Here is a 14,161-nt window from a genome sequence, read left to right on the forward strand (position 1 = left end):
CGTCCGTGCCCTCTTTAAATTGCGCCCATGTCGTCAAAAAGAGAAAGCAGAAGAAGAAGACACGCCGCGTCCTGGTATTACAAGCATACACATAGTCCTTCCCGGTTGGTACCGATTACCATAAACTCCCAGATCCTCCCAAAAAAAGAATAAAACGCACATAACAGAAAGACGAAAGAAAATATAGAGGGCTCTCAGTCATGGCACGACCAACCTTCTTTTTCTTCGTTTCTCCCATTTCCCAAGAATCAACCAAGCTACTCCCCGTCCAACATCGCATCCAACCCGTTCCTCTCGCTTTCTAATAAGTCTGCTGTGACGTTTCCGTTCGTCATCGTGGTATCCTTCTTCTTTTGATCTTCGTCTTCGTCTTGATTCGTCATTTCTTTAAACATTTGGTCAACCTTGCCATCGTCGTGTTTCATGTTTTCGTCCAAGTCAGCCGGAGTCATGGACCGCCCATGCTCACTCATAGATCTTTGTCTACTGCTCCAGACATCCGACCCCCATACCCCTTCAGCTTGGTCTCTCCCCAGCTCAGAGCGAGTAAACATTCCAAGGTCCTTGTTCTTATCCGCGTCATCTTGGCCACGCATAAACCGCTCCTCAAGTGACATGCTCGAGTCATCAGCGGCCAAGTGAGAGCTGCCTGCGCGCAAGAAACTGGGATGCAAGTTACTCTCTGCTTCAGCGGACCCCAGCTTGAGCCCGTCGTTTTCCGAGGCCGACTCAGACTTCTCATCCCCGTGTCCATGCGAGTTGGCAGAGATGCTTGGAGTAGTTGAATGAGATGCGCGAGAAAAGTAAGCCTGCGGCCCGTACGCTGCATTGTGTGGATTGGGTACGCTGGGCATAGCCGATGTCGCTTGAGCTGCTGCTGCTGCCGCCTCCGCATTCGCCGCTTTCCGCCGCAGGCTATTGGCCTTACCTTTTGCGTGCTCCGGTAGGTCATCTGGATTGTCAACTCCGTATTCCACCAGCATCTTCTGCAGTTTCGTTGGGCGAGGCTTGCGCGTGCTCAGAGAAACCTGCAGAATTGGCGGTGGCTCCGGCGCAACCGGACACCACTTGTGAAGCTCCTGGCGGAAGAAGTTGGTCTCGTATGATAGCAGAATCTCTGCACCTTCAAGTTTTCGGAGGAAAAATCGCTGGGTTTCGGCCTCAGCTTCTGTCGAAAGAAGCGGGTTGCAGTACTGAGCAATCTTGTCTCTAAAGTTTTGCGCATTGTCTATAATCTGCCGAAGAACTTCTTCCTCTTCCGGTTGGAAGGGCAAGCTTGGTATCTCGTCGGCAAGAGAAGTAAGATCCTCTAGTTTAGGTCGAGATGCGTCGCGAGGAATCTTCATCCTCCAGTCACATATCGGGCAAGTATATTTGTCATCCTCCTTTACTTTGCCACGGGCAATCTTTAGGCATTTGTAGTGGTACCTGGTTTATATCAGCGCGTGCTCCTTCTCCTCAATTGCGTGTACTCCAAACTCACCATTCATGACACAGCTCGCACTCAATCATCATGCCAGCTTCGATTTTTCTGCAGATACAAAACACTTGCCTCGATCGTGGGTCTTCCCACCGGTTTCCTCCAGCCTCCGGGCTAGCTTCTCTTGAAACGGGCTCTCCTGGAAGGCGTGGAGTGTCGTGGTCCGTATCGAAGCAGTCTGTGTTCCGCTCAAGGACATGCTCTAGATGGCTTTTAAGAATATGCAGCGGTGCATTGGACTTTCCAAAGAGCTTTTTGCCCCTTCGCATCCAATCCTCGTGACGCTTTCGCTCATTCTCTAGGTCGACAGTGCCGGTGGGCTTCGAGTTGAGGTCATCCAGCTTCCTTGTGATCTCGAGAACTTCAGAGTATTTGGGCCGCTTTGTATAATCAGGGTCGCGGCACCGATCGGTAATGTCAATGATCTGGCGATGTGCCTCACGCTGCTTGTGGAGTATCTGGTCGACGGCAGCCAGCGTCTCGCGAGAGACAGGAAGAGCATTGGCTTGTACCTGAGCCGTGAGTGCCTCCAGCTGAGGGTAGTGAACAAACTCAGCATGGGTTAGTTCTCTAGCCTTTGCCTCCCAGGCTTGGCCAGCCGCCAATTTGTCGCAGTAGTACTTCAGGTGGTCATTGTAGCTAGGAATCTCTAGCCGCTTCCCTTCTTCAATGATTTCTTGCACTTCTGTCAACAGCAAAAATTTGCCGCGGCTGGTCCTAGCCTTCTCGTTCCAGCGCAATTCTTCGAGTCTCCGACATAAGGCCTCCAGCTCTGGTGTGTCTATGTTAAAGCCACGTCCCTCTTCGATCAACTCCTCAATAGCCTCGATGGGGTGAGCGATATTTTGTTTGAGAATGGTAGTGGCATTATCCTGAAACTGCTTCACGGCGGCCGCCCGCTCTTGAAGCTGTGCTATTTCAGGGCAATCAAACCCAATATGCTCTGCTTCTGTAAGCAGGCGATGGATATTGCTTACGTGGCGCGACTCTTTGTCTTTGTCTTTGTCTTTCTGATCATTATTGGCACTTCCGCGACGCCCGTTACTTTGCCAGACCTTCTCATTCTTCCGGCGGTTCTGCTGCTTTCGGACAATGTAGTTGGTGGCTTCTTCGACCCAGTCGTTGCATTTGTCTACGAATTCCTTCAGAATGGGAAGAGAAGTAAGCTCATAGGGAATCTTCTCGCCCTCGTGCAAAAGCGCCCGGAGGGTCTTTAGCGAAGGTGTAGCTTCCTCATCGAGTAGCTTCTCATACTTTTCCTCCCAAGCTTCGGGTGTGCGTGCTTTTTCGGAGACTTTTTGGTATATCGAGATCATGTCGTCATCAGTTTTCCGATAGATGAGCGTATGCTCCTCGCCCCTAAGCCGCTTCTCTTCCGGCACGTCGCAACAGGCGTGGGTTCCCGCATGAAAAATGCACAGGATCTTCCCAGAACGATGACACTTGAAGCGGGATAGGTACGCAAAAGCTTTGCAATAGCTGCAGCACTGCTCATCTTCATCATGAACATCAGCGTCGTCAATCTTGAAAGTAAGGGGGCAGGAGTCCTCGCTTCCTCCCATGACCTGGCATCTATGAGGAGATGCCTCATTGTGCTTAGTCAGAAACTCCTCTCTCTGTACTCGCTCACGGTGGCTTATGCGATCAAGAGCTGGTGCCAGCCATTTTGCCGTTTGAATGGTAAGGCCCGGGCCCGAAGACACGCTTCCTTCGGCAGCCGTCCATAAGAGCTCGTCGTGAGAAAAACACGGCTGCCGGCGGAATAGCTGCAGTCTCTCAACTCCAGCCTGTCCGAACTTCTCCCAATCACAGGGGGCAAAATTGACAGCTTCATTGAAGTTGAAGCCATGGTTGAAGCCGGCATGGTAGGCTTGAGGGAACGTAATGACAAACTGGCCAGCCCTCTGGTCCAAGGCGTAGACACGCACACCAGCCTTCTTCAGCTGCTCTGGTGTGAGAAGTGTGACTAATTGGAAGAGCAAATCCGGCTGGGTCTCGAACAACTCTGGCACAGCCTCCTTCATTGCCGTTTCAAACTTCTCAGCGTCTTCTCCAGGAATGCCATACCACGTCTTGGTCGCACCCAGGTGTTGGTAGTTGGCCGAGTATGCATAGTGGTCCTCGTTATGCCAGCAGAATGTTGAAAAGATCATGCCGACATAGACCCAAGGCACCGTCATACCTGAAATGTCAGATTTGATATGCCTAAAGAGACTGTCTTGGTGGAAAGGGAGAACATTGAGGTTCCAAGGATCGGTGGCGTATGGGTTACTTGGGTGTTTTTCGACGGTAGGGAAGCCCGAGCCGTGTGTGGTGCAGTGGATATCGGCACCGTATTCAACTTCGACAGTCTCTTCCAAGTCTGCCACCAGGCGCCAGAATTCGCTTTCGACATCTTCTTCAGTGACCGGCCTATGGCAATGAAGGGTCTCGTCAAAGGGCATCTTTTGCTCAAAATAGCCCTGCTTGAAATCATTTGCTTTTTGTTGGAACTGCTTCAGCGAATACAGGCCGCCCTCTTCGAACCCAAACTGACCGTCTCCCACTAAGCACCGCGGGCAATTCCACTCGGCCTCAGGCTTTCGCTTCAGCGGGGGATCAAGGCAAGGGCCGTGGTACGCATGATCACAGGATTCGCAAACGAGTAGAGGTCCGCTGTCATCACCGCGTCCACAATTTTCGCACTTGTTTCCTGCAGCAGCACCTTCTTCCCGGGGAATTCTGGGGACAGAGGGACGAAATACGGTCATATGCGAACCAGCCACCGTAGGCACATTATCCTTTTTGAGGCGCTTGCTTCGCCGGCTGGCCATATCAGCGTCGTCCTTGTCGGTATCCGCTTCCTTCTTGATTGAGTCTGCTGGGCTGCCGACGCTCAATTGCCGCTTCAGTGCAACAGCGGAGCCGAGACCCGATGGCCGAGCTTCGGGGGTATTTCTCGTAGATGTAGCGGGGCTGTCGTATCGCTTAGAATCTGGGGTGTAACTCTTGCTCTCGCCATTGGTGGAACGGTTGACGCTGGTGAAGCCCGAATTGACTGCAGTGAAGCCGCCGTTGGTGTTGATGGCTGTAAATCCGGAAGTAGGTCCTGCTGAGGTGGGAGCAGGCGGTGCATCGGCCATGGGCGTGTCTCGATCCAGCTCTCTTTTACCAGCGACGCTGTTCTGGAGGGCATCTGATGCTTGTCGGGCGGGTGAAGCCCCTCGGGCACTGCTCGGAGTGTTGACTGTAGATCGCTTCACGGGTGTTGGTGCGGGGCTCGGGGTCAAAGGACCGCCATACTCTTGTTCGAGCTGCTGGTGAACTCCAGGCTTTGCGAGACGCAGATAATCCTCGTACGGGCAAAGCCATCGCTGGAACGAGTTCTTGAGCGACGTGGACAATGACGACATAATCTTGCCACTATAGCCAAGATCTCTTCCAATCTCGGCCCATTTCTTCAACTTGCAGACCTTGTCGAATCCGCCTCTGGATTCGACTGCTTTCTTCAAGCGATAAAGGTCAAGGGGCTTTTTGTCGACATACGGCAGACGATGTAGGTTGTTCCCCTGCTGCTTGTGAAACTTGGCAAGGCCATCTAAATAGGTAAGATTGGCCCTCGTACCTAAAAGACGAAAAAAAATTAATAAGCAAATTCCCTTGTTTTTCTATTTACCTCTCTCTCCTTGTGGGAACAGGAGGGGAGTTTTCTGCTTCTGCAACAAAAAAGACTTACTGCCTTCGACGGAGTTCAATTCTTGTTTTCGAGTGCGAAAGTGAAATTTCTATCGACTTGGTCAGCGAATTGTACCGTTGGGCACGTCCCCAGATCGCCAAGCGCCCTGTTGGCGCAAAAGCACATACTTCAGTGTCAATTGCGAATTCGGGGTTCCATGAATCGGGTGGAATAATTTTGCAGATGCCGAACTGAGATGCTTCGGGGGCGATTTTTTGAATATACTGCAAGGGGTCACGCCATTCGTGTTCAGTCGGACAGTAGGTCGGTGCTTCTGATATGCCGTGCGGTCGTGTTTTCTTCTTGAGCGGCTCCCGCACCGCCGTGGGCTGGCCGCGTCTCTCGACCGAGGTGAGATCCAATGGCGCGCTGACCATGGAGCTGAGCGGCACGGGTGGATTTGTAGGATGATAGCCGTTGGAGTTGACCTTGTGCTTGGGCTTCGAGGACGAGGAGGCCGCAGACGCCCCAATCGCAGGCGAGCTGCGCGAACTGGCATTGGCACTACCAGAGGCAGCAGCGGCTGCGCTGAGCGAGGCCATCGGTGCCATGGCGCAAACGAATTCCGGCCCCAGGATTTCGGAGGGTCACGGGGGCGTGGTTGAGAGCAAGCGCAGGCGTCGTTGTCGTTCGATATGGACAGGGAGGAGGCGGCCAAACAGGCTCATATGACGAGACACCTATCGTGGAGGCTCAATCCGCATGGCATCATGTATGCGAGGGACCATGTGCGTCTCGGGCCGGGGCAAGTCGAGACGTGATGGAAAAGTGGCCGTGGCGTTTCTTATCTGGGCCGGCACAGCAAAAAAAAGGTAAAAAGAAAGATGGCGGCTCGACTAGCGGAGTATAAGCATGAGCATGAGCATTCGGTGCTGCAGAACAAACGGGATGTAAAACAAAAGTATGTGGTCAAGGACGGGCAGCTGGAACATGGAACATGGCGCAACTAACACGAAGGGCAGTGCAGCGGATGGGAGAGTCAGAGACATAAGAGACATAGACCATAGACATACATACAGATACAGGGCTGGGGCCTTGTTTGATTGTCAAGCGTGCAACGACGGGCAGAGGGCCAAGGGAGCCGCAGAATCAAAAGCCAGCGAGTTTCTGCGAGTCTCGTTGGCCCTTTGGGTGGTGCAGATGCCGGAGCGAGATTGGATTTAGAGAGTGGGCGGAAGCGCACGAGTGGAATGGGTCGAGGCTTCCGGCGTGAAGGTGCGCAGGACGTTCCTGGCAGAGCAGCAGAGGGACGGGGTCAGAGCGACCGACAGGTACCTGCTTCAGTGCGGCCCTCCGAAGTACTGGTACAGGGCTTTCAGCGTTCTCTACAGAGTACAGGCGCGGTGCTGCTGGGAGGATGCCTGCGGGCCGGTACTTGTACCTGGGTACGGAGTGGAGGGTGACTCTACCACCAGCGGCCAGTGTGCGCGCGAGGTATCGGGGACTTGTGCTCGCAGCTGGGCTGCACTTGCCCTGCCAGGAGCTGTGCGCTGCAGCCAGCCAGGTGGTCCGTGTGGGTGGACCCACGGCCGCGGCAGCCAATAAGCAGCCACTAGTTCGATGGACCCCGGGCGTTTTTTACTGGGCAAGTACCGCCGCTACGCCGTATGCAGCCTATCGCTCTGCAGTTGGACTTATGCGCGTGGTACGGGGTACCTTGGGGGACATTTCAACGCGCTGAAGTGGTTGGGTTTAGAGCAAAGCTTCGAAGGTGCTTCAGCCCGCAGCCGCAGGCACTTCTATCTTTAGTTCCCAGAAGCATCCTGTTGCGCATATGTACTCGGTACCTCCCTGGACTGTCCCGTTGTGCATGGAGTCGTCCATGATGCAAGTCGCTATGAGAGGCTCTTCTGGCGCGGTACCTGTACTTGCAGGACTTTTTTTCCCTGTGCGGACGATCCGGTCCTCTCTTTCTCTCGGATCCGCTGCAGTGCTCCCACCGGGGCCACCGATCAAGAGGCATCAGCCGGATCGCACAGGGGTCGCAGGTACTTCTACTTGCATGCACTACAGCACAGCACATGTCCTATACAGGTAACCTGTGCCATGCGTTGATTGCTGCACGTATACATGTGATGTGATGCATATGAGTATTCGTACTGCTAAGGCCTCCGGAAGCTCTACTACGACAGTGAGCGTCATCCAAGGCCGGCGTTTTTGACTTTTTTTTTGCCTCTCTTGTTAATTTTTCTGCGGCGTTTCCAATAGCGGCCGGCGCCATGGATACATGTATTTGGCACGAGCAAAAGTTGACAAGCCCCACCGCAGACGACATCCGGCTCCTGTCGCACTACCAGCCTGCAAAAGGGTACATACAAAGGGTCGGGCCAGTTTTCGTTTGCTCCCGCCTTATGCCCGAGTTTGGAAGGGGGAAATGGATGGATGCAATGCAAGTTGTACATTGATTGGCCTTGCTGACTGTGGGCTCGACTCGCATTACACCATTTGCTGCCATGTGCTCCGCCAATTTCTCTTATGAATCAGAACAATGGAGCTAAACTCCCTCAAGAGAATCCAAGAGAAACTTGACGGCAGTAAACCACAGCAGCCGCGATATTGGCCAACGGCAAACGCGATACGTCCATACGTGTACGCATCAAAAAGAGATAAAAGCGCGCCGAGTCAGCTCCCATCGCAATCCCCCTGCAAAGCCATCCGATGCTGCGCGTATTTTTGCATTGATCCGTCCAAACGCAACCGAAACCCCCAGCAACCGTCCAACCGGAAAATCATTGTCGCGCCGTGTGCTTGTACAAGTCAAGGCCCAGCTTGTAGCGCAGAAAATAGCCGAATAGTTTGCTGACAATGCCCATAATTTTTTTTTTTTTTTCCCTCTCTTATTTCCCTCCCAGCCAAGAAGGCAAATCTGATATGAGTGGTTGCACCGACAAGGGTCAGGCCCATGGTGGCCAGTGCCGAGCCAATCACGCGTCGGTGAGGTTGAACGGACGTGTCCACAATTAGCAGCTGGCTGAGTGCAGCCTCGTTGCGGGAGAGCCAGAAGGATTTGGATGATGTGCAGCTCGTAATCAGCGGACTGGATTGCCCTGTATCACGCTTCTTACATCTTACCTGAGAATATAGTGGCATGCCGTTCTACCGCGCACTGGAACCCCAGATTCTGGGCGCTTGTGTGCCGTACCAGCGTCCAGTCCTTTTGCACGCTTTTGGGCCTTTGAAAGCTCCGAAAGCTCAGATTACCGAGTCTTTGGTGCGCAGCCCCCACTGAGCCGGTGCCGTCATCACCCCACCATCACCAGATCAGTCTTGGTCTATGTAGGTAGAGCGAGAGAGTGTGCATGCAGATGCCGAGCCAATGCCGCAAGAGCTGGATTGAACGATGGTTGACTTTTTTGCCATATCAGATGCATGATCTTGCCCGGTTGATTGAAATGCCCATGCCATGACTATTTTACCCACGTTATATATAGCTGTAGCCAAATTATATCCGTGGATTCTAGCCGGCTGTAGCCGATAGATCACGCATAAGTCACAACTCTATCTGAACCACGGACTTCATCCGACCAATCTAGTAAATCTTAACCACCAACAGTAAACAAAATAAAAATTCAGACAAAGAGCACTTATACTTTTCTTCTATAAGCGCCAAATCCCTAGAAGCCTCGAAAACCCCCTCCAATTGGCTCTCCCCATCACGAGTCCTTCTTTGCCCGCTTCTTCTTTCTCAGCAGCTTCTCCACCTCTTTTGTTCCACGCGTCCGTAAACTCAGCTCCTTCATCATATCTCCCCATCGTATTTCGCCGCTGCATGCTGGGCATTTGCAGCTAGTAGGAATAATGGCACCGGGCTCATCACCCGCCAGTGCATGCTTGCTCCAGCAGTCTATGTGTCCCATTGCCTCGCAGCCGTCGTTGGGGCACATTGCGTATAAGCCTTGCTCAGGCTGCATCTCTTTACGACAGTGAATGCACTGTCCTTGCCTCTCAAACGATGTCACGTTGTGGGCTTTTTCAATGTAGTCTTTCATCGGAGAGTAATCCAACGCTAGAGCGTGAATCCCCCACGGTGTTGTCGACGCATCCCCTGCAGACGGGCCAAAGTCGGTCAATATCTTCGGACTCGCGGCGACGGGGGTCTCTCTTGTTTCGCTCCAGTCCTTCCAGGCCTTATGGGCGTCCTGACTAAAGAAATGCACATTCAATGGCCACCTTGAAAAGCTTGACACGCTCGTGAGAAGGTGGAGATTGGGAATGACAGACTTGAGGTTGTGCGGCTTTCGTCTCGGCATCCCATTCCTTTTCCTCTCCGTCGCAACCGTAATACGCTCTTCTTTCGGTATGTGTAGAGTAAGATGTGGATTGTTTAGAGCCCATCTTGCCATTTCCAAGTCAGTACACGATGTCAACGGATTATTTAAGGGAGGTTTGGAACCTACTCAAATTTGAGGGCTGCTGTCGAGCTTGGGAATCCAGAAACCGTCACAATCATCTCCCAGGGGCGAAGGTTATCGCGTGCTGTGCGCACCGCGCCGCCTTTGGCCTCGCCATTGTGCTGCTTCAACCGCCTGGGCGGATTTGGCGTGGATCCAATGTATATCGAGCCGGGCTTCACTGTTGAGCGCAAGACATAGACAACATATAAAGCCGGCAGAGGTTTGACAAGGCCTGACATGCCTATGCTTGCTCACCGCTTAAACTTTTGGAATGCGTCATCAATATCAGCACCAATATTGGGCATGCTATTACAAACGGGACGAGCATGAAGAAGAGAAAATCTCCCGGGTAACGCGTTCTTGGTATTTGGTGATGATGCCTAATTCAAGCATGACTAAGCATTCTGTTAACGAAAGACAGCAGCGAAAAAGAGCAAACAACAGATTTTTTGGGCGGATATAACGCCCAATTCCCTCAATTAACTCTAATTACTACAATATCAAGCAAGTATGTTCCCTGCCCGTCCAAATTGCCATATCCACAAACTCCCAGCCTATGATGCATGAACCATTCAAAGCAAGCCCTGCTTCTGTAAATCGTAGTATACCTTCTCCGGCATAACGTTTCCTTCGCCGTCCTCCATCTGAATGACGCTACCGTCGTCAATCTTCCCCCTCTTCTTCTCTTTCTGGATCTTCTCCCAGAGTCTCATGGCCTCGTCGATCCCTGTAATATCTCGGAAGAGACTAGTGTTGGCAATGCCCAAGCACTTGAGGCCATACACGTGGCGTGCCTCGTTAAAGTGCTTATCAAACGCACGTCGGCCCATGTAGACAAAGTTTCCACAAATTTCGCATGGGAATTCCACACCCAGTCCGTGTAATCGGTACAGCCAAAAGGGAATAGGCTTTCCATCCCAAGCCAGGGGGAGCTTGAGGGGGTTGTAAATCTTTTCTTCACCATCCTCGCCTTCACCATCGTCTTGATCCATCGGTTCATGACGGGTATCAGACACGTTGAGGAGGTTATCCAGTTCCTGTTGACGCTCTCGTTCTGTCATTCCTTGCTTGCGTTCGACGTTGACGCGGGTATCGCCCCGCTCAGTGCTCATAGCGCTGGCCAATCGCTTGACTCGGTGCTCGCGCTCTGCTACAGCTCGCTCTTTTAGTCTAGTTGGAGAGACAACTCCCTTCCCAGAACCATTTGCTGCCGGCTTCGACTCTTCTTGTCGCTGGCTTCGCTGTTCTGCGGCCTTGATGTGCTTTCGTCCCTTGAGGTGGTTCTTGTAGACATTTTCGTTGGCGAATTCCTTCTCGCAGTCATCGCACCATATGGCGTCTCCTGTGCGCTGCTTGGTTGATGTCGCCTGCTCAAGAGTCCATCCCTCTACTTCGTCCTTAGTCCAAGCCTCATCAAACTCCTGGTCAAAAGACTGCACGATCTTGTCCACGTTCTCCAAAGGTCGTGTCCGTCGCATGAACGACTCGAGATAATCGCTTAAATCTCCGACATATTTGAAATATTGATCAGTCAGCTTCTCATTCCGCTTGACGCCTGCAAAGCCGGGCGCAAAGTTGTCGAATAACTCGAGATACTGCAGATAGGTCAAGCGCTTTACGTTTGGCAGGTTGAGAAAGGATTCGTGACAAGTATTTAGATCAAAAAATCTTCCGTAGGCCTCCTCTCCTGAGAATAGAGAGTCGACAATGGAGGGCATAGGATCTGATGGATCACCATGTCTCGACACCTTGTATCGCTGCTCTGAGTTCTCCGCCTGCTCATTGGGGTATCTTGCGTGGTGATCTCGGACGTCCTTCCATTGACGATAAAACTCTTCGAACGGATCCCCAGTGCCGATCTGTTGGATCTCTTGAGCCCTGCTTCCAGACTCGTCCCCGTAGATGTTGAGTAGGTTCTGGGACTGCGCCTGGATCTGGTCCAAGAGCTGTGCAACTTCGTGGTCGCGGTTGAGGCGATCGCGGATCTAGATCAACGGCATCGGTTAGGCATCGTCTGGGGTAGAGAACAGAAACACAGTCTGGGGGAGCTCACATGTTTGGGGTCCTCGCGGATGCGGTCCGCAATGCCCTGTTCAAGGCGCTCTAGGTCCTCGTGGATATACCGCTGCTCTTCTAAAACCAACATTGTGTAAGGCTGTGATGTTGAGAGCTGAAAGGAATAATTGACGGAAGAGAAAAGAAGGTCGGCGCGACACCAAGAGGAAATCGCTGCTTCAGCCAATGCATGAGGTAGCGTTCAAGTGACTCCATAAAAAAACACCAAGCAGGTCGCGTTTTTAGAAGGACCTGGGGGGCAAAAGCGCCTTATCGGTTCTGCCGGGGTATTGCCGACGCCAGAAACGTTATCGATCGATCCAAAAGTTTTGGAGCCGAGATCCCCAACTACCGACCTAACATCATCCCAGAGCTGCCAGCAGGTTCAGCAAACACTTTATCCCTTACAACACCAATCCATCTTGCTACATCATGGCTGAGGGCGCTGGAGGCATTGACCGCAAGGCGGATGAGAGGATGGAGTTTTCCACCTCCAAAGAGGTGACGGTGCACCCGACTTTCGAGGCCATGTCGCTGAAGGGTAAAGCCACCTAGTCTATAGTCTACCGCCCTTTGTCAATCGTGTTGATTTGTCTAACAGTAATCTTCTAGAGAATCTTCTCCGCGGCATCTATGCTTACGGTTATGAATCCCCCTCTGCCGTCCAGTCGCGAGCCATTGTCCAGATCTGCAAGGGACGCGACACTATCGCGCAAGCCCAGTCCGGCACGGGAAAGACCGCCACCTTCTCGATCAGCATGCTGCAAGTTATTGACACGGCCGTGCGCGAGACCCAAGCACTTGTCCTGTCCCCCACACGAGAACTGGCTACTCAGATCCAGTCGGTTGTCATGGCATTGGGCGACTATATGAATGTGCAGTGCCACGCCTGCATCGGTGGCACTAACGTTGGGGAGGATATTCGCAAGCTCGACTACGGCCAGCATATTGTTTCGGGCACACCGGGGCGGGTAGCTGATATGATTCGACGACGCCATCTTAGGACGAGGCACATCAAGATGCTCATTTTGGACGAAGCAGATGAGCTCCTTAACAAGGGGTTCAGAGAGCAAATCTACGACGTCTACCGCTACCTGCCGCCGGCGACGCAGGTCGTGGTCGTCAGTGCCACCCTTCCCTACGATGTCCTTGACATGACGACCAAGTTCATGACCGACCCTGTCCGAATCTTGGTCAAGCGAGACGAACTTACGCTGGAAGGATTGAAGCAATACTTTATCGCCGTGGAGAAGGAAGACTGGAAATTCGACACTCTGTGCGACCTTTACGACACTCTCACCATTACCCAAGCCGTCATCTTCTGTAACACACGCCGTAAGGTCGACTGGCTCACGGACAAGATGCGCGAGGCCAACTTTACTGTCAGCTCCATGCATGGTGATATGCCTCAGAAGGAGCGTGACAGCATCATGCAAGACTTCCGACAGGGAAACAGCCGAGTTCTCATCTCGACAGATGTGTGGGCACGTGGTATCGATGTGCAACAAGTCAGTCTAGTTATCAACTACGACTTGCCAAGCAACCGAGAAAACTACATTCACCGAATTGGTCGTAGTGGACGATTCGGCCGCAAGGGCGTGGCCATCAACTTTGTGACCACGGAAGATGTGCGCATCCTCCGAGACATTGAGTGTACGTTGTATTACCTCGCTTCTACCTTGTGACAAATACTAACTTGCTTAACATAGTGTATTACTCAACTCAAATCGACGAGATGCCGATGAATGTCGCCGATCTCATCTCATAATCAACCGCTCTCCTCGCGCACAAGAGCGCACAGCGGACAAGTAGCATACCGAAGGACGCAGCATAGCTGGGGCAAGGTACAGAGCCGAGGGCCAGGGGCAGGCCCGGCTCTTTAATTGTGGAGGAAAGGGGTACCAAGTTTGATCAGGTGAGCCTCTTTTTTCTATTCGGTTTCGTTACTGATCTCGCTAACTTTGAGTAGATTGACTTTTTTTTTTTTTTTTGCCGGCAGAGCCTTGTTTGGACAATAGGGTTATTGATTTCGGAGAAAGCATGTCCTACGAATGCTGTCAAGTAGCAGAAGTGTCAGTTGACAGCAGCTTAAAACGATTGTGTGATATTAGGCTTGTCGGGGCGCATTACAAATGTTCAGGTGAAAGGCTTTAGTCTAGTTCGAATGCTTTGATCATGTGTCACGGCTTGTTAGCAAAAGGCGGTAGGAGGAGCAATCACCAATGTCTCATCCAACATGCTTTGCCAGATGCTCCATCTAGCACAATGATATAGTAACCCCCTCGCTGAAAGATATGATTTACTCCAGGGTATCGTGTATACGCAGCAGCTTTGGTAAATGAGCATCTTCTATCAGTGACATATCGCTATGAAATCGGACACGATAGCCAAGTTGGTGGTCAGGGAGTATGAAAATAGCACCAGGGTAGGTGAGCTTGGGTCTAGAAATAGGATTATATTTCTCATTCTACGTGTAAGATGTTGAAAGGGAGCCGCCTTGGCAACATGGGCAGCTTT

At 52.1% G+C, this 14,161-nt stretch overlaps 4 protein-coding genes across 4 annotated transcripts; 1 reads left to right on the plus strand and 3 right to left on the minus strand.

Moving 5' to 3' along the window:
- Positions 1-257: 257 nt before the first annotated feature.
- On the minus strand, positions 258-5,746 carry T069G_00215 (PLU-1-like protein domain-containing protein; the record flags this gene model as incomplete). Its single annotated transcript, XM_056167425.1, has 7 exons — positions 258-1,428; positions 1,484-4,065; positions 4,123-4,568; positions 4,632-4,833; positions 4,933-5,084; positions 5,196-5,244; positions 5,324-5,746. The coding sequence occupies 7 exons, from the start codon at positions 5,744-5,746 to the stop codon at positions 258-260; spliced, it is 5,025 nt and encodes a 1,674-aa protein (XP_056032741.1).
- Positions 5,747-8,848: 3,102 nt separating this feature from the next.
- T069G_00216 (GIY-YIG catalytic domain-containing protein) lies at positions 8,849-9,828 on the minus strand (the record flags this gene model as incomplete). Its single annotated transcript, XM_056167426.1, has 3 exons — positions 8,849-9,365; positions 9,417-9,530; positions 9,593-9,828. The coding sequence occupies 3 exons, from the start codon at positions 9,826-9,828 to the stop codon at positions 8,849-8,851; spliced, it is 867 nt and encodes a 288-aa protein (XP_056032742.1).
- A 333-nt stretch (positions 9,829-10,161) lies between these two features.
- Positions 10,162-11,735, minus strand: T069G_00217 (pre-mRNA-splicing factor SF3A3, of SF3a complex, prp9 domain-containing protein; the record flags this gene model as incomplete). The annotated part of the gene is made up of 2 exons (XM_056167427.1): positions 10,162-11,574; positions 11,643-11,735. The coding sequence occupies 2 exons, from the start codon at positions 11,733-11,735 to the stop codon at positions 10,162-10,164; spliced, it is 1,506 nt and encodes a 501-aa protein (XP_056032743.1).
- Positions 11,736-12,076: 341 nt separating this feature from the next.
- Positions 12,077-13,412, plus strand: T069G_00218 (DEAD/DEAH box helicase domain-containing protein; the record flags this gene model as incomplete). Its single annotated transcript, XM_056167428.1, has 3 exons — positions 12,077-12,185; positions 12,257-13,297; positions 13,354-13,412. 3 exons carry the CDS (start codon positions 12,077-12,079, stop codon positions 13,410-13,412), a joined length of 1,209 nt encoding a protein of 402 aa, XP_056032744.1.
- Positions 13,413-14,161: the final 749 nt, after the last annotated feature.

This window comes from Trichoderma breve, chromosome 1, assembly GCF_028502605.1.
Source record: "Trichoderma breve strain T069 chromosome 1, whole genome shotgun sequence".
In the NCBI taxonomy this organism is placed as follows: domain Eukaryota; kingdom Fungi; phylum Ascomycota; class Sordariomycetes; order Hypocreales; family Hypocreaceae; genus Trichoderma; species Trichoderma breve.